The 23,690-nt window shown below is 41.5% G+C and overlaps 2 protein-coding genes and 1 long non-coding RNA gene across 5 annotated transcripts; 1 reads left to right on the top strand and 2 right to left on the bottom strand.

Annotated features, from left to right (window-relative positions):
• Positions 1-11,313: 11,313 nt before the first annotated feature.
• Positions 11,314-18,706, bottom strand: LOC134226040 (uncharacterized). 3 transcript variants are annotated; one of them, XM_062706554.1, is made up of 4 exons: positions 18,486-18,706; positions 18,144-18,276; positions 15,893-16,898; positions 11,315-11,731 (listed from the first exon to the last, which is right to left on the bottom strand). In XM_062706554.1, the coding sequence occupies exons 3-4, from the start codon at positions 16,890-16,892 to the stop codon at positions 11,673-11,675; spliced, it is 1,059 nt and encodes a 352-aa protein (XP_062562538.1). In that variant the 5' UTR covers positions 16,893-16,898; positions 18,144-18,276; positions 18,486-18,706; the 3' UTR covers positions 11,315-11,672. The 3 variants fall into 3 exon arrangements, with proteins under 3 accessions (XP_062562541.1, XP_062562538.1, XP_062562540.1); XM_062706556.1 differs by having other exon boundaries at positions 18,492-18,706; XM_062706557.1 differs by lacking the exons at positions 18,144-18,276; positions 18,486-18,706 and having other exon boundaries at positions 11,314-11,731; positions 15,893-16,968.
• On the bottom strand, positions 14,550-15,141 carry LOC134228138 (uncharacterized). Its single transcript, XR_009983847.1, has 3 exons — positions 14,993-15,141; positions 14,857-14,935; positions 14,550-14,795 (listed from the first exon to the last, which is right to left on the bottom strand). It is a non-coding gene; the product is annotated as an uncharacterized LOC134228138 (long non-coding RNA).
• Positions 18,707-18,852: 146 nt separating the features above from the next.
• On the top strand, positions 18,853-20,076 carry LOC134222313 (uncharacterized). The gene has a single exon (XM_062701456.1). The coding sequence runs from the start codon at positions 18,853-18,855 to the stop codon at positions 20,074-20,076; it is 1,224 nt and encodes a 407-aa protein (XP_062557440.1).
• Positions 20,077-23,690: the final 3,614 nt, after the last annotated feature.

Below are 23,690 nucleotides of genomic sequence, written 5' to 3'. Positions count from 1 at the left end.
CAACACATCAACACATATCAGCATGGCTTTGTAACTCCACAACTACGAATCTACTGTGTCTAACCTCGTACATCACGGAAAGTATGAACACTCGGGCCCAAACGGATGTGATCTACACCGAGCTTTCTGCTGCGTTGGATAAGCTGAATCATGACATCACGATCGCAAAGCGGGACCGATTAGGTATTGGTGGGGATCTTTAGAAATGGTACCGCTCGCATCTTACTGACCGCCAACTAACGGTCGCATTAGGCGACAACCGATCAACGTACTTTCGTGCAACATCGGGTATACCACAAGGCAGCCATTTAGGACCGCTGATTTTTATCATGTACTTCAATGATGTCCATCACGCTGTTAAGGGTCCACAATTATCATTTGCCGATGATCTCAAGATATTCCTACGTATCTGCTCGGTTACTGATTGCCATGGTCTCGAAGGTCACATCAATGCAATGCTTTCGCTGATTGGTGCACTACGAACCGGATAGTTGTTAATCCGGCAAAATGTTCCGTTATCACATTTTCACGCAAAAAAGAGCCGATTATCTTCAATTACCATTTGCTGGGAACTACACTCGAACGAGTGAATCACGTGAAGGATTTGGGTGTGGTTTTAGACTCAAAACTGACATTTTCACACCACCTTTCATACGTTGTCGACAAAGCGTCTAGAACCCTGGGCTTTGTCATGAAAACGGCGAAAAATTTTACGAACGTCTATTGTCTGAAATCGCTGTACTGTTCTTTGGTGCGTTCTACACTAGAGTATTGTTCGTCAGTATGGAGCCCGTATTACAACAACGGCGTAGAACGTATTGAATCTATTCAACGGCGTTTCCTGCGGTTTTCGCTTCGAAGACTAAACTGGAGAGACCCGCTGCATCTTCCTAGTTACGAAGAGCGCTGTCGCTTGATTGCCTTAAGAGCTGAGCAGAATGGGTACGTTTGCGTGCGTTTTGACAGTTTTCCCATGGCAAAACTGTCAAAACGCACGCAAACGTATCCATTGTGTTTGGCCCATTAGAGCCACTGCGTATCCGCCGGGATGTGGGCAGAGCCCTATGTGTAGCTGATGTACTTCAAGGAAGAATAGATTGCGAAAGAATTTTACAACAAGTGAACATGAACGTTCAACCAAGACCGCTACGGAACAATTCGATGCTGAGGCTCCCCTTTCGTCGCACTAACTACGGTGCAGAAACTGCAATCTACGGCCTCCAGAGAACGTTTAATAGAGTTTCTTCCATGTTCGACTTCAACTTGACGCGGAATGTTCTTCGTCGTAGATTTTCTGAATTTTTCGTTGATTGTATGTGATAATTCTACATTTCATTTGTTTTAATTTTTTTTCTTGACAATGCTACTATGTTATATTTTTTTTGACTATGTGCGTTTTTTAGTATTAATTAGTATTTACATACATCATTAGGGCTAATTGTAGTCTGTTGATGAAATCACACAATAAATAAATGGTAAGAGATCAAATTCCTAACGTGTAAATGAACTAGTGAAAACTTATCCTAAATAATTTAACCAATTATAATGTAGAAATAACGACCTAGTCTGGAACGAGGCTTGGCTAATCGAAGTTGCGGTAGTAACAATAGTTGGAGGCACTAAACGTAAGCGAATATATTACACCCACATTATAAACGCTAACTATTGTAAAATTAAAGGAAATTTTAACCAACCTTGAATCATCGTGACGGTTCATTATTTCGGAAGACGACCCTCCAGTTGGTACGACCAACATATTAAAATTTCGTTTACCGCGGCAGGCTATGTCGGAACCAGGTATGGATGCTGACAGCAGAGCCAAATGTATCTCAGGTAAGCGGCAAACATCTCCTTCCAATTCAAAGTCAGGCAATAAAGAACCCCCTAAAGACCCGTCTAGACAACCCCTAAGTAATGACCCAAAAGGCGCTATTTTCGCGAGTTCGACTCTCAATTCGTTAAATCCCCCCAACGCGGCGTGTGAGACCACACCGGTGGCTCGAGGTAGTTGTAAGTTGTGCGATAAACCGGACGACGACCAAATGGTGCAGTGCGATACATGTGATGTGTGGCACCATTTCGTGTGCGTGGGAGTTTCAGAGGATATTCAGGGCTGCAGTTGGATCTGCTTGGAATGCGCTACTGCGAAAGCAACCAAGGCAACGAAATCCAGAAGGAAAACCTCCACAGAGAAATTGGCGGTGACGTTACGGAAGAGAGCAACTCGAGTAACAGCTACAAAGGGTAAGAAGAAAGTGATTCCAACGACGGGGCGGAAACATGATGTTTGTGATACGGCGGCGAATTGCGAGGATGCAGTTGCAGCTACTAGACGGAGCGGAGATGATGCACAGGTAGCGACGAAAGCAAGGGTGAGCAAGGCTGGTTCATCAATATCAGCAGCATCACGGAAATCAGTCAAGGCGCGTTTGGATGTGGAACTTCAACAGATCGAGGCTGAAGAGACACTGATGCAAGAAGAGATGCGGCGCAAGCGGGAACTAGCTGAAAAGAAGTTCGCTGTTCTAAAGGAGATGGCCGATTTGGAAGGCAGTGGCGAATCAGTCATTGATCAGCATAATGGTCATCACAAGGTGGAACAGTGGTTGAACCATCGCAACGAAACCAAAGTGAAAGATAAGCGTTTGTCATACAAGGAAACCAGCATAGAAGACTCAAGCGAAGAAGAAACGTCTGGTACCGGGACAAAGGGTGAAGAAGAACTTTCATCCTTCGGTGGAACCAATTGTGATGGCAGTGAAGAAGAAGCACAACCCTATGACGAACGAGCAGGGCGAAGACACCAAAGAGCGAAGAGTGAAACAGCCAAGAAAGTTGAAATATGTGGTAGTAGTCGACCAGTTACAGCAGGGCTGGTAGCAATAAATGCCGTTCAAAATAGTGACTTAGTGACTAACGATGACGAAAAAAGTGACCAAATAGTGACTTTCAGATGCAGAAAAAGTGACCAAATATTGACTTTTGTATGAAGTATTAAACAGGTAGTGAGCTGAGTTGCATTTCCATTGTCACTGTGTAACTCGTAGTAGATTGGAAACATTAGTAACTCGTAGTAGATTGGAAACATTAGTAACTCGTAGTAGATTGGAAACATTAGTTTCCAATCTACTACGAGTTACACAGTGACAATGCAAATGCAACTCAGCTCACTAGTGACATGTATCATTTTTTTTTCAAATCCTTATCTAGAATGATATCAGAAATCAAGAAAAGACAAAAATTACAAAAACATGAGGACTACTACTGCTGGCCGTGCCCATCTTCACCGTAATTAGGGAGAGTGATTTTTAATAATTAATAATAAAATTTTTAATAATATCAAATTTAAATACATACAGTGCCCATTTACCATTTGCCATTCGAGTCCCTGATCTCGGTTGCCCGTGAAATGATGTTATTAAAAAAATTACCAGGGCTCAGTTATAACATGAATTTTACCTTACCTAAGTTTCGACCGGTGTCAAATCTGCGCCGACTGAAATCCAATTCGCGCCAACTACGCGAAAAATATCAATTTTTGTTATTACAATTTACTGAACGTTTTCTCTTCCAGTACGTTTCATATAATAAAACTGATTTTTTACATATTTTTTAATCTTTATTAAGGAGACTTTCAATCCTAGGCTGGCTTGTCTCCGATTTATAGAGAAAATGATGGTTGCAGCTTTGTTGTAATTGTTGATAATTACAATAAAATAATGTAAATTCGTTTTTCGAAAAAAAATGTTCTGTATACAAATCATTTGAATTCATATAAAAATATGATAATTATTTGGATTTATATCCAGAGAGAAATAATTCAGAACCTAACAAAGTTGCTCAAGTTTCGTAAAATGTGATCCAAAATCTTGAATTTGATGCAGAAATAGCTTTGGAAAACTCCGAAGATTTTTTTTCAGAAATTTCAACAGAAGTTAAATTTCTGTGGAAAGCCTTGTGGAAATCTCAAGGATTATTTTTTACAGAAATTGTGCGGAAAACACTTCAATTCTTATGAAATCATTCTCCAGTAGTTCAAACGGAAATTTTAACAGAAATCCGATGGCAAATGTCAGCACAAAAGCTTCCGGAAATTATATCTTATCATAAATTCAAGGCGGACATTCCTGTTGTCTTTCAGAAATTTCCGCGGGAATTGCAATGTTAATTCTTGTAAAAACTTCTCCGGGAATCCATGAAAAAAAATCTTTCAGAATAATCCGTAAAATCCAATTTCTGTGAAAATCAAGGAACATTTTTGTGTTTCAAATTTTTTATAGACCCTGCTTCTTTCTAGATGAATGCTATGAAAACAATATAAAACCTTCAATAATTTAAGAAAAGGAACTAACTCCTGACAAAAAAAATCGAAAAATGATGGTATGTATCATGCTGTGTGGTTCGTCGTAGAGATATCTCCGAATTATGTCAAAATTGACGTGACAAAAAATGGATATTATAGATATAGAAACGATGAAAAATGACCACAAGTGAAGTTCTTACCCTTATAATCCGTATTAAACGAGTGCTCAAGAGTATAATGTATTCAATAATGGCTAGAAAATATCCACATAATTGGGTAAGCATAGACTTCAAACGTGGAGTCCCTTCTCAACAACATTTTTCTATCGAAAACCAAACCCTAGGCCCTTATTTATTAAATTCCCACGCGCAAAGCGTCAAAACCATTATGTAAATCCACGTAAAATCCGAGAGATCCGCATAGTCGTAACAATTCTGCGCTTTGTATACGGAGTTGTCTAAACGTATGCGCAAGCTTCACTGTGTGGTCTGCATACAGGCCTCTCGATCGTGACGTCCATGGTTCGAACCCACTCTGCCGCAAATTACTTCTTTTTTTAATTGAAAACATCTATCATAAGACGGCCTTTTGAAATTTATGACGATTTCTTGTGGTAAACTTCCATAAAGCATTTGATTGAAATTCCTCAGTGCAGAATTACTTTTGACTTGTCTTGCTTTTCAATTTTTGTTTTCAAGACTATTATTGGATCCTGAATTAAAAAGCCTGGATCCAGTACTCCTTAATTTTTTGTTTGGAGAAGAAGATCATAGTTCACATTAATTGCAAGTAACCTGGCGAATTCCACAATACACTTGGAGCTTTATTGGTGCAATTTCTTTAATTTATATATTTTGCTAACAGATTTAAATTTGATTTCGTTGATGATAACGGTAGGTACAAATGATTTTTATTTTGAAGTTTTTTTTACAAACGGCGGTGCGAAAATAGTGACTTTAGTGACCATTTTCCGAAAAATAGTGACTTTAGTGACTTTTGGATGCAAATAGTGACTTTTTAGTGACTTGGCTCAAAATAGTGACCAAGTCACTAAAAAGTGACTCGCTACCAGCCCTGGTTACAGGCCGGCAACACTCCCTGAGAAGCAGCAAAAGACTCTCGAAGGATGAGATTGCAGCACGACAGGTTGTACCTGTGAGCTGCCCAAGTTCAGCGGTAATCCGGAGGAATGGCCAATGTTCTTGTCCACGTATGAAGATACAACGGCTATGTGTGGGTACACGGAAGCGGAGAACATGATCCGTTTGAGGAACTGTTTGAAGGGAGATGCATTTAACGCTGTTCGTAGTTTCTTGATGCGGCCTGAAACGGTAGGCAGAGCAATCAGTGCACTGAAACTACGCTTCGGTAGACCGGAAACGATAATTGAATACCTGAAGGAGAAGATTATATCGATGCCGACTATCAAGCCAGATGCGATGGACAAGCTGGTCGATTATGCTCTGGAGGTCCAGAATCTCTGTGCCACTGTAAAAGCTTGCGGTGGAAAGGAGTATATGTGTGATGCGACGCTCCTAAAAGAATTTGTCCAGAAACTGCCCCCTCAAATAAAGCTGGATTGGGAGCGGTACAAGAGAAACTTGCCAGAGGTAAATTTGTCCACGTTCAGCCAGTGGATATACAGCTTGGCGGAAGATGTTACCGTTGTTTTTGAGCCTCAGTGCCGCGGAGGCAAGAATCAGGAGATAAAAGGAAACCGAAAGGAGAAGTATGTGAACACTCACGCAGAAGTTCTTTCCAAGGATAGGACTCATACTGTATACCCAACCCAAGAAAGATCGACGGTGGCCGGAGTGAGCGGAGGAAACAAAGCATGTCCCGCGTGCAAAGAAGATTGCAAATATCTTGGAAAATGCAAGCGATTTCTTGAGCTGTCGTACGAAGCAAGGTGGGCAACAGTACGTGGATTCAACTTCTGCCGCAAATGTCTTCGGCAGCATAAAGGTGGCTGCAATTCTGGAGAGTGTGGGAAGAACGGATGCACCTTCAAGCATCACGTCTTGCTTCACAAGGACTTACTAGCACAAACGCCACCAAGCGGTGCCAATAGCGGCCCTTCGAGGCAGAACGAGGAACGCAACGTCAATACACATCAAACCGGCACGGGCTCGCTTCGCTACTTGCCAGTGACGTTGTTTGGAAACGGAATACAGCTAAAATGTCACGCTTTCCTGGACGATGGATCCGAACTTACGCTCATCGACCAGCAACTAGCCGAGGAGCTGAGGCTGTCCGGAACCATTCATCCGCTACGAATCCGATTCACAGAGTGTCGAGCTTGTGGTCGCCGGAAGAGGAGGAAAGCGGCTGTTACTGCAAGATGTGAGAACGGTGGAAGAGCTGCAATTACCCTTCCAGTCTTTGGATATGACTCAACTCACTAAACAGCATCGATACCTGCAGGGACTTCCTGTGGAATCATACACGAACGTTCGTCCACGGATACTGATTGGATTGAGGCACGCTAATGTTATGCTGGTGCGGAAAAGTCGTGAGGGCAAGATTGGCGACCCAATTGCTGTAAAAACCAATCTCGGATGGTCGGTGTACGGTGGCTGGGCCACGAAAAATTCCTCGAGTACTAGTCACACCTATCACATTTGTACGTGTAGCGAAGAAAGCATGACGCACTTAAACCAGACGGTCAAAGACTACTTATTGCTATCGACAGTCTGGTAGTCAAGCCCAACCAGCTCGAACGACTATCTAAGGATGACGAGCGAGCAATGTTTTTGTTGGAATCTCGGACACACTTCAATGGAGAGCGGTACGAAACTGGCCTTTTATGGCGCTCTGATAGAATTCGGCTACCGGATAACAAGGCAGTCGCAATCCGTCGGTGGAAATGCCTGGAGAAACGCATGGCGAAGGATACGGAACTGGCGAACGTTTTGAACGAGAAAATCGTGGAATACATTTCGAAAAACTACATTCGCGAACTAACACCAGAAGAACTGTCGGAGAAGCGTGAACGAGTGTGGTATCTACCCAGCCAACAAATTGGTTCACATAACTAACTTTCAGTTCTGTTTAATGTACTCTTATATGATGCAATTTGATTGTATAAAATGCATAGATTCCTTCTATGTGAACAAAAGTGGAGGCCATATACATACAAATCAGTGTTATAGCATAACAAGATATACGACGTATTCCGATTTCAATTTAATCAATATACAATCATGTTGGTTTTTATCAGAGATCGCATATGTTCAGCTATAAAGTTGCATAATTGGACTGTTACAACTTTAAATCTAGAAAAGTAAAAAACAGTTCAAACATACATCATAACACATACATACATTATATTATCATAAAAAACATATTGTATTTGCAACAAAAATATTTCTTAGGTCGAAACGTAATCATTGTGTGACATGCTGTTAGTTGATTATTAGTTAATGTATATATTTATGTTATAAATTTAGCCTCCAGCTTCCAGTTTCGATCCTTTGACCTTCTAGTTCATAGTCCAGAAGCTACCTGGTTCCTCCATGTGTACGCAGTTGTTAAGCAATCATTTATACCTAATGATAATATTGCGTCTGCGAATATAATCTGGAAAAGACATTCCATTACATCTTATACAACATTGTCGACAATGATTGCATAAACCAGTATATGCGATTTAATTGAACACATATATAATTTTATATTGACGTGTATAATATCATCATAATATTATCATCTCTAAGAGGAGAAATACAACGTTGTCAATATAACAAAATTGCCCTCAAAGTTTGTTTTCCCTAAAATCGTGTTTATTGTATTTCTTAAGTGTTCTATAGATCGCAGTGATGTTGTGAATTTATTGTTGAGAACAAAATATGGAATAAAACGACTAATAGTACTTGTTCGATCACACATCGCTTCATCGCAGCGTGGCAAGCGAGCAGAGAAGCGTGCAGGTTGCCGTTCAATTGTGTGATCTTTTTGTTGACTTGCTTCGCGCCAATTGCTTGCGTTATATACGTAGCATTTGGCGCGCTGCAAATCTAATTAGATTTAAATTCAAATGTTTGTGCGCACGTCCCCAATAATGTAATATTCCGTACTAAGAGTCGCCTATAAAAGGCGACTCTCAAATTCATGTTTTGTACAGTGTCTCGAAAGCAACCTCCGAGCTGGCACGCTGCCTCTCGGAGGCAATAAATCAGAAGTCTCGATCAAGAAGTAGTTTTTCTTCATTCGTCGCCCGGAGTATCACCATTAAAAATAAATCACAACGTAGGGTCGTCCCACCCTGGACGAAACATTGGTGCCGTGACCAGGATGGTGCCTGGAGTGGATTTCTGGACTTCGAAGAGTAGGAAGCTGCTGACATCAGTGGGACACTGGATCGAATCTCTTCTTCGGATCAGCATTTTGGAGAACATCCCAGCGAACCCGCGCTGCCTAGTCGGATCCCGAGCATCCCAATCGGCCAGCCATCCGTTCCAGTCGGACTACCAAATCTACCGAAGAAGCCACCAAGCCGCTGTGTGAAGTCACAGGGCTGTTAGGGGAGCGGAGCGTACCATCCGTCCCCAGGGATCGTCATCCCACCCGGCCGTTGCGCCATTCGGACCCCAGCGGTCACATTCGACCCCAGCGGTCACACTCGGACCCCAGCGGTCACATACGGATCCCAACGGTCACAACCGGACCCAGCATCCACAGTCGGACCCAGCGTCCACATTCGGGCCCAACGGTCACATCCGGACTGTCAGGGTCAACCTTCCCGGCCGCAGCGCCATCCGGACTTTAGCGGTCACACCCGGACCCTAAGGTCACACTCGGACCCCAGCGGTCATATCAGGACTCCAGCGGTCACATCCGGACCGTCAGCGTCATTTTCGTGGACCACAGCGTCAAACCCCATTGGCCCAAGCGCCGCATTACTGAACCCTAGCGTCAACATTGGAACCGTACGTCACCATCGAGCATCAGCATCAAAATCGATTGGCCGTAGCCGCCGTATCACCAAACCGTAATCAGCTGATCCACCCGAATCAACGAAAAACTTCATCCGTTCCGTAAGCCCATCATCACATCAATGAACATTCCTGCATCTGCCCTGCATCAGCCAAACCAAGCTATTGTGTGCACAAATTGATCACGCCGCAGTAGCGAGGACCGAATGACAACAGCAGATGAGTCGGCCACAAAAGGGAATTAAAAAACATTCGTTTTTGGGGGGCAGTATGTTCGATCACACATCGCTTCATCGCAGCGTGGCAAGCGAGCAGAGAAGCGTGCAGGTTGCCGTTCAATTGTGTGATCTTTTTTGTTGACTTGCTTCGCGCCAATTGCTTGCGTTATATACGTAGCATTTGGCGCGCTGCAAATCTAATTAGATTTAAATTCAAATGTTTGTGCGCACGTCCCCAATAATGTAATATTCCGTACTAAGAGTCGCTTATAAAAGGCGACTCTCAAATCCATGTTTTGTACAGTGTCTCGAAAGTAACCTCCGAGCTGGCACGCTGCCTCTCGGAGGCAATAAATCAGAAGTCTCGATCAAGCAGTAGTTTTCTTCAATCGTCGCCCGGAGTATCACCATAAAAAATAATCACAACGTAGGGTCGTCCCACCCTGGACGAAACAGTACTCTCTTTCTGGTTGCTAAATTTCTATACTAATACTCTAAAATTGAATACGTAAAAACAACACCAGGCTGTTTACTATGCCTAATGACAAATAACAGTAAGTATTTATTAAGAATCTACCTTTGAAGGTTTAGTTATCCAGCTTTCCACGCTCGGTAATGGCGGCTTGTCGGAGTGTAAAAATCAATCGGTCACTGTACTTTTTGACACTAGCTGGAGGAAAACTCACCGGCGAAAAGGCCTTTTTTCCCTTCCCCTCATCCAGGAACGCCAGTGAGCTTTCCTCCAGCTAGTGTCAAAAAGTACAGTGACCGATTGATTTTTACACTCCGACAAGCCGCCATTACCGAGCGTGGAAAGCTGGATACATAGCTAGTACAGATGTACGGAAAAAAACATAGTTCATGGAGAATGGGTGCGAAAAGGTTCCCTTAGAATTCTGTCCAATAGTACAGAAATAACTGAATGATCATTTTCATGTAGTTCTATTTCACAGACATTGACTGGGTGATTACCGATTGTTTAATGTTGAGGAATGTATTTGTATAAAACAACTACCGCTTTTGATATTTGTCTTCGAATTGTATTTAATGACAATGACAAATGTGTTCTTTTTAATATTCTTGAAAAAGAATATTTTATTGAACATTCAAGGATCAACAGAGTTGTTGTAAGTATATTTGAAATCATTATAACAGAGGACTTTACAATCAAATCTTAACGACATTGTAACTTCTGATGCACATATATGCAATTTTTCAAATATTTGCGATATATGATTCCGTTTTGAGTTTAAATTTACATATTTACAACTTATGACATAGATTGTAATTAGATTGTACATTTGCATTATATGTAACCTTTCTACAATTTTTCACAACTTCTGCTGGATCTATATATGATTACGATCTGATCTGTGAATATATATAATTTAATTTGTACATTCTTATACGATTGCTGGTTTGCTGGGTACCGATTTTCCCGGTTTACAACCCGAATAAACCTGGAAAGGTACGTATCGTTTGGGATGCCGCCGCCACAGCTTACGGAACATCACTGAATTCGGCACTCCTTACTGGTCCCGATCAGTTGACGTCGTTAGTTAGCATTCTGTATCAGTTTCGTGAGCATCGAGTAGGCGTGTGTGCTGACATTCCGGAGATGTTCCACTAGGTACGGATAGTAATCGATGCTAAGGGGTTTCTCTGAATCTCGGGAGAACAAAACTGATACACGTCTGGTTGATTTGGTAGTGTAAATCAGAAGGAAGCTCCTGGCTCGTTTATTTGTTATATAATGATAACTGACAGCAGTGTTGCGCGCAGCGCCTGCTGAATTGCTGATACACGGAAAGATAAAGATTTTGATAACTGCATACATCAGCTCTTCCCCCTTCGGAAGGAAAAGGGACTCAGGATGAACATTAATTCAAAATACATCAATAATACTGAAATTCACTTTCTACTCTAGTCTTTCTAATTCGTTTAGAACGCCTTGGTAGGCCATAAAGCTCTACCGGCTCTGAAGGAAACTTTCTTTTTCTACTTCTACTTTCTAAAACTATAGGTTGATTCGAAAAGCTGCTGCTCTGATTCGGTAGTTGCCGAATATCGTTTTCGTCTGCTTCGGGTTCCATCGTGGGTTCAGCGGCAGTCTGCAACGGCCGACCATGCTCGGGAAGCTCGACAGTCGATAACGGACGACCAGTCTCGACCACCCGCATTGCCCGCCTCGGCAAACCCGATGCTCCGTGTCCATCCCTAGGAACTCTGACCTGAGTGGGATGGGCCGTGGTTGTCGCCTCGTTTCCAACCATGATCTGTAATACATTTTTAGAAAAACGTTTTAAAAAAGATGCTTTGATCCATTTTTCACGAATATGCGGTTTGTTATGCTTGTACCATACGATATCCCCTTAAACTTAAGGATACGGGTAACGCTACAATAGATCTAATAACTGGTCGCAGGGGCACACCCGAACAGGAAAAAAAAAAAAAAAAAAAAATACGATATCCCCTGGCATCAGTGCATCTAATGGGTCTGGTAAATGGTTTGTATTGTTATGATTAGATTTTGATTCATCATCATGGGGTTGAGGTACAAGCATCCGCTTATAATGTTTTTTAGGGTTAACCAAATCGATTAACATCTTAGGTGTATAATTAAAAACTTTTTCAGAAGGAAAACTCCCCTCCATCGTTATGTTATTATTCCGATAATTGAATAAAAATAAATTTATCTGGTCCTCTAAACTCAATTGTAACATTCCTGGTTCCAATAAGAACTTTTTGAGAACGTCTTTAACTGTCCTTACCAGCCTCTCCGCCTGGCCATTGCTAGCGGGATTATATGGCGGGCTGTTCAATACTTTTATACCTTGTTTTTCAAGGAAGTTTTTGAAGGAATGAGAGCTAAAAGGAGGGCCATTGTCAGACACTAAGACGTCTGGCAAACCAAAACGAGCGAAAAATTCTACGAGTTTCGTCAAAACTTCTGAGCAATTGGTACCTTTCCTCATCCATTCTACCTCCACCCATTTAGAGAAACTGTCAACTATCAGCAAGAAGGTACGATGCTCAAAATAGAAGAAATCGATATGTACTCTACTAAATGGTTTTGTGGTAGGTATCCATTTAGAAGTAATCGTTTGTTTTGGGACTATTGCCATACTTGTACAGACGTCACAAGCTGCAACAAAATTTTCAATTTGTGTATTCAAGCCAAACCAGTATACCGAACGTCTTGCTAACCTTTTCATTTTTACAACACCAGCATGGTTGCCATGTAACAGCTTTAGAATTTCATTTTGTATATTTTGTGGAATAACCACTCTGTCTTGAAACAGCAAACACTCGTCCAAGATTTCCAAATCATGCGAATTCGCAAAGATGTTAGCAAAGCGTTTGTCAATTCTATCAGGCCAACCATGCCGCATATAATGTATGACTTCCTGCAGAAATTTGTCTTTTTTTGTCTCCTTGGCAATCACCAGAAAATCAACAGGTAAGCTATTCCCAAAATGTATACTTTTAACAAATTCCTGATCATATTCTTTGGGTACCGACAATTCCAATGGAAATCGCGAACAGAAATCTGCGTTACCCATTTTAGCAGACGGCCTATACTGATTTCGAAATCATACACAGATAATTCTAAAATATAGCGTTTTATTCTTGTCACAAATATTGAATGCTTGCCACTTTTTCCGAAAATACCCACTAACGGTTTGTGGTCTGTGAAAACCTTAAATTTCTGTCCATACAAGTACTTGTGGAATTTCTTAATTGTGCAAACAAGAGCAAGAGCTTCCAGATGCAATATGGGGTACTTCTTTTGGGCTGCATTCAACGAAAATGAAGTAAAACAAATTGGTTTTTCAACCTCGTCAACGACATGAGCAATTACTCCCCCTAATCCATAGCCAGATGCATCTGTGACTACAACGATAGGTTTATGTGGGTCATAAAACTCCAGAAAGTTAGCTTCAAGCAACAAGTTTTTAGAGTTTTCAAAGGCTCTGTTGCAATTAACATCCCATTCAAATTTGACGTTGTTCTTCAATAAATTGTACAAATAATACAATTTAGAAGACAAATTTGGGATGAATTTATTGTAATAATTGAGAAGACCTAAGTATGATTTGAGTTCGGTCACATTTGTTGGAGTTTTAGCCTCTTTTATTGTAGATATTTCGTTGGGGCATGGAGTAAAACCCTTTCGTTAATTATATGACCAAGATACTCCAATGTAGTCACAAAGAATTAACATTTATCCAAATTTACCTTAATTTTAACTTTAGACAATCTACCTAAAACAATATAAAGTTTATTGATACAGTCTTGCAAATCCTTTCCTGCAATCAGAACATCATCCAAATAGACGCAAACGTTATCAATCCCATTAATACTTGATCCATAATTTGCTGAAAAATAGAGCACTTGAGGAAGCTCCTTGTGGCAATCTATTATAAGTAAAGAGTCTTTTAATAGTGTTAATAACCATGAATTTTCTAGATCGTTTAGACAGACAGCTGTGTATATGCACCCTCTAAATCAAGAGCACAAAATATCTTACACCCTGCCAGTCTAGCAAAAAGATCCTGAGCAACAGGCAAAGGATAAGTATTGGGAATGATAACTTTATTAATAGAAACTTTGCAGTCTATCACTAGCCGTATGTCATTATTTTTTTTCATGACCACGACTACAGGTGATGCCCACTCACTAGTCTGAATAGGAGTTATAACTTTCTCTACACTGAAAACAGCATTGTGGTAAAAAATACCATATTGATAGTTTAATTTAAATGCACAACACCAATTGATTTGTGCAGACTACATACCGCATTTATTTCAAACGAAGTGTGTAGTGTTTTTTACCATGGATGCATAATACACAAACGAATGTCAAAATTACTATGAAACATGGTTATCTAAACCGAATTATATAGTTAAAAAAATAACCATATGTGACATTCAAAATAACAATAATTGTGTAGTAAATTCAACTGCATCATGTAGCATTTTTCTTGGCGGAAATTTTTGGGGTACAGTATTCGGCAATAAATAATGCTAAAGCATGATTATTTAATGTACAAAATATTTTATTTACTATTTACTAAGTGCTTCAGTAATACATTGCAAAAACTAGGATGCATCTAGTATTGCCATTCGCTATGCAATAGTCAAGCCCGGAGTGATCGACGACCTTGCTTAGCGCTGGTGGTGTAAAAGTGTGTCACAATCTTCCCCTTTTCCTTCGTTGTTGCGTCCTCTAGAAATCATACTGACTGAAGAGGGTAAGGGTTGGGGTAAAGCTGTTCTCGGGAGATGACTTGTCGGATGCCATGATGGATGAATGGCCGATCACCTATGGGTCTATTTCCTGACGACAGAGAAAATATCTTTGTGTGAATTCAATAAACACCAACAACAAATATTCTTACCGGTAAAACAGAATAAATTGACGATTCCGGTTGGGATTATAATCGACCATTTTCAGGAGCTCCGGGTTATCATAACAGCCTGAAGAAAGAAATAGTGTTCAGCGATAAATTTTATTCAATAAATTATCATACATACCATCAATTAACTCTGCATCCTCAACTAAACCCTTGGAGAGCAATTTGTACAACTCGATTGTCATTTTGCGCTTTTTTTTGTATTATTATATTACAAAAATTACTCCAAAACTTTAATTTCCAATAATTCTAGAGAGAACAAAATGACGCGTTTTGATGAAAAATAAGGAATCGATCTACGGGAGCTGATGTTGTTATTTTTACTATAAATGTGGTAAAATATACCCCGGCAACTATTTATTTTGACAGTACGCAGATATTGTTATTTTTACTACACGACCATGGTAAAAATTACTTCACACTTAGTTTCAGTGTACCTCTAATTTATCCAAATATTTTAAAACTTTTTCCCTCAAGCGATAGGGAACGTCATACGCCTTTTTAAAAATTGGGACGTCACTTTTTAAAACTAAATCTGCTTCGAAATTCTTGATTGGTACAGAAAAATTCTTGACAAATACATCAGAAAATTTCAATTTCACATCTGCAATCAATGATTCACTGTTTTTCTCAAAAATATTGTTAATTGGCATTGAGTGACCAAAAAAATGTCTCCAGTTGGGAAAGAATTCATCCAACCATGTTCTACCTAGTAATGGAATAAATTGATAATTGCAATCGAGTACCAACAGATTCAATATTGCTTTTCTCCCATTATATTCAACCTTCACATTAACTTCTCCACATATTTTCAACTTCGAACCATTAACCACAATCAGCTGTTTAGAACATTTCAAAAGAGGAAGGTTAAACTTTGAAGAAAACAAACTCTTACCCATTACTGTCACAGATGAGCCACTGTCTATCTCCATCTGTACAGGTAAATTTTCGATAAAAATATTCAATAAACAGGGATCGCTTATCTTATTGATAGAAGAAACATGTAAACATTCTACTTCACCTGAATCATTTTCGTCCGACTCCCAATCCATAGTCCTCAACCTTTCCAAACGCTCGGCCAAACCTGTGGTACTGGTCGACGGTTTCTGGGCGTTGATGTGTTTTACAGCTTCGTTCTTCTCCTGCTTGAGCTTAAAGCACTTCCTGCGGACGTGTCCTTTACGCCCACAGTGATCACAGATGCGTTGATCGATCGGTCCCAGCCCAGTATTGGCTCTTCGGTATGACGGACCAGCTGACTGTTGACGTTGCCGCGATTGAAAGCGAGGCTGCGATTGGAAGCGAGGCTGCGGCGAATATTTAGGACGTTCTTCCGCCGGACGAATTTCCGGACGGATTCCAAGTCGGCTCCTCACTGAGCCACGAAATCCCTCCGCTAGTTCCTTCATACGTCGGATAACCGCACCTCTTCCACCAGTAAATGGATACCGAGCATCAATTGAAGCCACCAAACCGTTTTCTTCCGCGTTTGTCAAAGCTCTGGTGTGTGTCGCCGCCATCTCCCACGTAGCGATAATCTTCTCCGCCTGTTCAAGCGTCAATTTCGAGCTGTCCTCAGTGAGAAGGCGATGTTTCAAGTTTCCGTCCGACAGACCAACGAGAATTCGGTCGAGAACGAGCCGGTTCTTCTGGTCCCCGAACTCACAATGCTCTGCTTGAAGCTTCAACGAGAAGATGAAATCGCTGGCAGACTCACCAGATTGCTGCACCTTTGTACCGAAATTGTAACGTTGGAGCAAAACAGAATCAGTTTTGTCCAAGCGTTCCCTAAGCTTCTGGATCAAAACTTCAAACGACACTTCTTCCATCAATGCTTCCGTAGGGTAGAGTTTTTCAGCCATGCTGAACAAATAGTCACCACCCAAGATGAACATTTGGTCCTTCTTTTCACCTTCACTGACCTTATTCACCCGGAAATGGAAAGCCAAACGCTTGATCCATGTAGCGAAAGATTGTCCCCTGCGATAGGGTTCAATGTTGGGAGCCACAACATACGACATATTTGTCTAAATTCAAATGAAATAAATCACACTTTAAAATAATTTAAAAAACAGATTCACAACAATAGATGTAAAAAGTAATGTAAATGATAAGTATATTATAACAATAATTAAACAAATGAATAAAAGAATCTTATTGTTTCATTGTTTTGTGCTTTTGTGTCAATAATTTCAAAAGCGAATATCAGCTTTTGTTCAGTATAAATGTATAACAAACAAAAAGCACGTTATTTGCGCCAAATCGCTTTTATAATATTGAATAAATTGCGCGACCTTTCTGATAATCAATAGGAAAAAAAAAATCACTAATAATCAAAAAAAATCTTCCGATCAATTCGTCTATCACACTACGCAGAATCAAATAATTTCACTCTTTATCCAGCTTTCCACGCTCGGTAATGGCGTAATGGCGGCTTGTCGGAGATTAAAAATCAATCGTTTACTGTACTTTTTGACACTAGCTGGAGGAAAGCTCACTGGCGTTCCTGGATTAGGGGAAGGGAAAAAAGGCCTTTTCGCCGGTGAGTTTTCCTCCAGCTAGTGTCAAAAAGTACAGTGATCGATTCATTTTTTTCTTTCCGACAAGCCGCCATTACCGAGCGTGGAAAGCTGGATAACTAAACCTTCAAAGGTAGATTCTTAATAAATACTTACTGTTATTTGTCATTAGGCATAGTAAACAGCCTGGTGTTGTTTTTACGTATTCAATTTTAGAGTATTAGTATAGAAATTTAGCAACCAGAAAAAGAGTACTGTTTCGTCCAGGGTGGGACGACCCTACGTTGTGATTTATTTTTAATGGTGATACTCCGGGCGACGAATGAAGAAAAACTACTTCTTGATCGAGACTTCTGATTTATTGCCTCCGAGAGGCAGCGTGCCAGCTCGGAGGTTGCTTTCGAGACACTGTACAAAACATGAATTTGAGAGTCGCCTTTTATAGGCGACTCTTAGTACGGAATATTACATTATTGGGGACGTGCGCACAAACATTTGAATTTAAATCTAATTAGATTTGCAGCGCGCCAAATGCTACGTATATAACGCAAGCAATTGGCGCGAAGCAAGTCAACAAAAAGATCACACAATTGAACGGCAACCTGCACGCTTCTCTGCTCGCTTGCCACGCTGCGATGAAGCGATGTGTGATCGAACATACCGTTTTTCAATTATGCGAACTCTCTGGGCAATAGCGAAAAATGTAAGTAAAACGCCAGTAATTAGATAAACAGCCCAATATTGGTTACTCACCCGCTGAATCCGTTAATCGTACCGCGCTTCCCAGGCAAAAACACCTAAAAAATTTCCCGGCAGAACGAAAAAAAGCCAGTTAATTGGAACGAATTTCGACGCACGAGAGCTCCACTGTGCCGATGTCCTGGATCTTCAAACAAAGACAATAATCACACTTTATTATTTGGTATAAAACGGTATGCAGGTTTGATTGTTCCACTCAGAACCACTGAATGGTACCACTACGCTTTGTTACATAAAACCGACGCCCTGAAAATCAATGGCGTTTCGGTATTCACATGCACTTTGTCTGCACCGAAAAATGTGCTTTCTTTTTATTCTCCGGTTTTACCACTTTACCTTTACCTATCGCTGCTGCTAAATCGTCGGCTGCGTCGATGCCGGCGAAAAAACGGATAGTTTTACTGGAGTGAATTAATAAAAAAACTGTTTTCCTCGTCGCCACTGTATAGATGACCGTTTGCAGTATTGCACTAATTAGGTAGTAATCGATGCTAAGGGGTTTCTCTGAATCTCGGGAGAACAAAACTGAGACACGTCTGGTTGATTTGGTAGTGTAAATCAGAAGGAGCTCCTGGCTCGTTTATTTGTTATAATGATAACTGACAGCAGTGTTGCGCGCTGCGCCTGCTGAATTGCTGATACACGGAAAGATAAAGATTTTGATAACTGTATACATCACAACTCATTGCTGGTGCTGTCGAAAATGAATGCAGAGCAGTCAACAGAGAAGGAATTGAATATAACTTCCGAGTTAGCGAGCCAGAAAATCCTCGGTATGTGGTGGGATACGCAGGATGATGTGTTCAAGTACAAGATCGGATGGACGAGATTTGATTCAGCGCTTCTCGATGGAAGTCGTTGTCCCACCAAACGGGAGATCCTTAGGACACTGATGACCATCTACGATCCTGTAGGGCTGATAGATCACTATTTGGTTCTACTGAAAATCCTGCCTCAGGAGGTGTGGCGTACTGGGATTGATTGGGATGAGCCTATCACTGAAAATCTGTTCGAGAGGTGGCGTACGTGGATTCGTCTTCTCCCGGAATTGGAGAAACTTCGGATCCCAAGGCGTTACCGGCAAGTTGTATTGTCGATAGAAGAGGCTGCAGGAGATATGCACGTCTTCGTTGATGCCAGCGAAAGTGCTATGTCAGCCGTTGTGTTTCTGCGATTTACGAAAGGTGACCAGCTGGAATGTTCTCTGGTTGCGGCTAAGACTCGAGTATCACCGATGAAATACACCTCAATCCCACGGTTAGAGCTGCAAGCCGCAGTTCTGGGGTGTCGATTGGCTGCCAATGTAACACGAAGCCTGACGATGAACATTTGTAAGCGTACATTTTGGACAGACTCTCGAAATGTGCTCTGTTGGCTGCGTGCCGACCACAAGCGATACAGTGCTTTCGTCGGATCAAGAATCAGCGAAATATTGGAATCTACGGACATCCACGATTGGAGATGGGTTCCGACTCGATCTAATGTCGCTGATGATGGGACCAGATGGCGAGATCGACCTGACCTATCGTCGGAGAGCAGGTGGTTCAAGGGTCCAGAGTTCCTGATGCAAGCAACAGAGAAGTGGCCCAGCCTTCCAGTAAAGATCTCTACCGAGGAAGAGATGAGACCCAGCGTATTGTTCCACATCAGTGTTTCCGAATCGGTAATCGATGTCAGCAGGTTTTCGAGTTGGCGACGACTGTTGATAGTGACCGGATACGTGCTTCGTTTCTGCACGAACATTCAACGGAGCTGTAGGAAAGTTCCCTTAATTGCTGGACCACTCATGCGGGAAGAGCTTCGCAGTGCGGAAGCACACCATTATCGGCAAGCGAACGTGACATATACCATGACGAGGTTGCAGTGTTGGTGGCTAAAGAAGAAAGGGGAAAACAAATTCCAAAGGCGAGTCCGCTCTACAAGCTGAGCCCATTTGTGGACGACTCAGGAGTATTGCGGATGAAGGGTAGAACCGGCGTGTGTGCGTATCTCCACAGCGACGCGAAGAATCCTGTTATTCTACCACCTAAGCATCCAGTAACATCGTTACTCTTGGCACACTATCACGAAAAGTACCTCCATCGAAACTATGACATCGCAGTCAACGAGGTTGGCCAAAAGTATAGCATTTTTTGCTTGAGACAAACACTTGCCACGATCCGAAGAAACTGCCAGTGGTGCACAAATCGCGACGCTGTCCCTCAACCGCTGGAGATGGCCGATCTTCCAGTGGCCAGACTATCCGCACACACGAGGTCGTTCGCCCATGTGGGGGGTCGATTATTTTGGTCCAATAGAGGTAATTGTGGGTCGAAGGGTCGAGAAAAAAGGGTGGGGGTTCTACTGACATGTTTGACAATAAGAGCCGTCCACATCGAGGTAGCTCATTCCTTAACGACAAGTTCCTGCATAATGGCGTTGAGGAACTTCATCGCGCGAAGAGGTACGCCAGTTAGTTTCTATAGCGATAGGGGCACAAACTTTGTAGGTGCCAACCGAACGCTACAGGAGCTCTACCAAAAAGTTGACCGGAATCAGCTGATGCGGGAGTTCATTACGTCGTCTACATCGTGGCAGTTCAACCCACCTGCGTCGCCCCACATGGGAGGAAGTTGGGAGCGACTCGTACAGTCGGTCAAACGGAACCTGGCCGAAGTCTTGCACGCACGGCGCCCAACTGACGAGGAACTGAGGAATGCCCTAACAGAAGTAGAAGGTGTACTTAACACGCGCCCTCTTACTCACGTGCCAATCGATGACGAAGCAGCACCAGCCCTAACGCCCAACCACTTTCTTTTGGGCTCCTCGGATGGTTCAAAACCGTTGACGTTCGTGGACGCGGACACTGCGGCATTGCGACGAGGACATCCGACATCCCAATGGCTGGCGAATCTCTTCTGGAAGCGCTGGATTCGGGACTACCTACCCGACATAACACGACGTACAAAGTGGCACAAGAAGGCGAAACCTCTTGAGGAGGGTGACATCGTAGTCATCGTGGATCATGAGCATCCCAGAAACTGTTGGCCCAAGGGACGGGTAATCGGAGTGGTAACTAGTGGAGGGCAAACTCGCAAGGCAACCGTTCAAACTGTTCATGGAGTTTACGAGCGACCGACTGTTAAGTTAGCGGTGTTGGATGTTCGGCGCGATGTTGTGTAAGCGAACTTGAAGATCTGTTTCGCATACCAGGGGGGAGTGTGACGTCCTCGGACGTACGCACCTACCATCGCAATCCAATGGTCTTATCGATATCGTTACATTTGACATGCAGATCGATAGATATGACACACGACGTCTGTATCAGAGATGACAGAAGAGGCAGAAGGAAAAATGCTGATTCATGAAACGTGAACTCATGTGTAGACAAATGATTTAAAAGTAAATAATTTGTAAAGGCTGAAAAGTTAAACTGTTGAATTTACTATTTACTATTACATTTATAGTGCTTAAATATCAAGGTGTAATTATACTCTGAATTTGCATTGCTTTAGATACCTAAACGTTTATCTTCTTACCCAAGCAACACCAGTTGTTTCTCAGTAAGTAACACCAACTGTGGTGTGATTTACTAAAGGTCTGAGTTATGCGCAACGCGTCGTATTTGAAACTACTTTGTGACACAAAAAGCGCAAGAGGTGGAGCCTATTTGCAACATCTTGCTGCTACAATGAAAATAAAAACACAAAAACCAACCGGGAATCGAACCATGGACCTTGAGATTTGCAACCTTTTACTATAACCATCACACCATCAACTCTGCTCTGAGATTCTGCTACAAGTGCACTACATAAACAACAAAGTCAATTGTAACTTCATTGTACCTTATACGGAACATGCAGGGGACTGTCAAAAATAAAATACTGCTCAGCTGAGCTCAAAGTGTTTTGCAACATATCAGAAACATTTCCGTAACTGCAATGAATCGAAACGTTATTTATACTGCAACTTATCTGTTTTGTTTCTGATTTGAAACACATTGAATTCCAAATCACTCGGGAAGTCAGATGCGTGGCATATTGCAACGCCCCTTAAACGGAAATGAAACATTGTGTATTTCCTAAACTGAAAAGTGGCTTTAATGTGACTCGATGTGTTGCCAGTGTCTTCAATGCAATTTATTAGAAACAAACAGCTATTTGAAAGATGTTGCGCGTGCTGCTTGGGTATCTAATTTAGATCATCATATACCATACATTAGCCGATAGTTTGTGGCAATTTATTATCGTATTATTTCTAAAAGCCTAAATGGTAAGAGATCAAATTCCTAACGTGTAAATGAACTAGTGAAAACTTATCCTAAATAATTCAACCAATTATAATGTAGAAATAACGACCTAGTCTGGAACGAGGCTTGGCTAATCGAAGTTGCGGTAGTAACAATAGTTGGAGGCACTAAACGTAAGCGAATATATTACACCCACATTATAAACGCTAACTATTGTAAAATTAAAGGAAATTTTAACCAACCTTGAATCATCGTGACGGTTCATTATTTCGGAAGACGACCCTCCAGTTGGTACGACCAACATAGCTATTTTCAATAATGTCAACGATTGAATCGATTGACGATTTTTCTGACTGCAGTGACGGGAAATGTCATATCGATGTCATGGGACTTGCTAATAACTTTTCTCACAAGTCATTTACAATTATGTTTTCCTTAGCAACATGTAGCCCTTAAAGGACCTGAAAACTTTTTCTAACAGGTAATTTCTCTAAATATGATATTGGAGGCGTGAGAGCCGAATTAGTGTCGAATGACATTAATGTCATGACATTCCGTGACATTTTTTTAATCTCGCTGTCATGGGTCATACTTTGTATTTAGAACAATGATCTGTTCGACAAAGTTCTAGGACCCTTTAAGTACTACATGTTAATCAAAAAGTCCGAACTGTAAATGACTTTTGAAAAAAGTTATTAAGAAATTAGTAATAGCAATGCCATGACATTTTTTTGACATTTCCCATCACTGACGGTGAGAATTAGTTTTGTCATTTGGGCTTATTCTACGAGTCGAGTGACGTGAGGTGAGTCGATTTTAGCAATTCTCACGTGAGGTGACCATGTTATTCAAATGGGGCTATACGACTCTTATCACGTCATTCGAGCAATTTCACGTCACTCCAATCGTAGAATAAGCCCAATTGTACAATTGTTTTTTGAGTTCAAAACCTGTCCGATGTTTTTTGCCAGCAGTCGAACGTTTTTCGTCATGCTGATTTATGTCTACCTGTACTACCTTTTGGCTTAAATTCAGCGGATCGGAATATCTTTGCCCATTGTCCTCTGTCGTGCTTCTACCGGTGTTTGTCGCTACAAATACAAGGCCACTGTTGGTGAAACCGGCACCATTCCTTTTGGACATCGCTTCATCGAGCTGGAAAGAATTAGGAGTAGGAATTTATTATTAATTAATTTCATTAAAAAAATGTTACGTCACGTAAAAATCGGTCATTTTCAACCCCTGAAAACGTGAGGTAATCTACAAACGTTATCCATTAAACTTACAGCTTCCAATAAATATCCCTGGTTGCA

This window comes from Armigeres subalbatus, chromosome 3 (assembly GCF_024139115.2).
Source record: "Armigeres subalbatus isolate Guangzhou_Male chromosome 3, GZ_Asu_2, whole genome shotgun sequence".
Lineage (NCBI taxonomy): Eukaryota > Metazoa > Arthropoda > Insecta > Diptera > Culicidae > Armigeres > Armigeres subalbatus.
The sequence above is the reverse complement of the archived record's forward strand: the minus strand, read 5'-3'. Positions and strand labels throughout refer to the sequence as shown.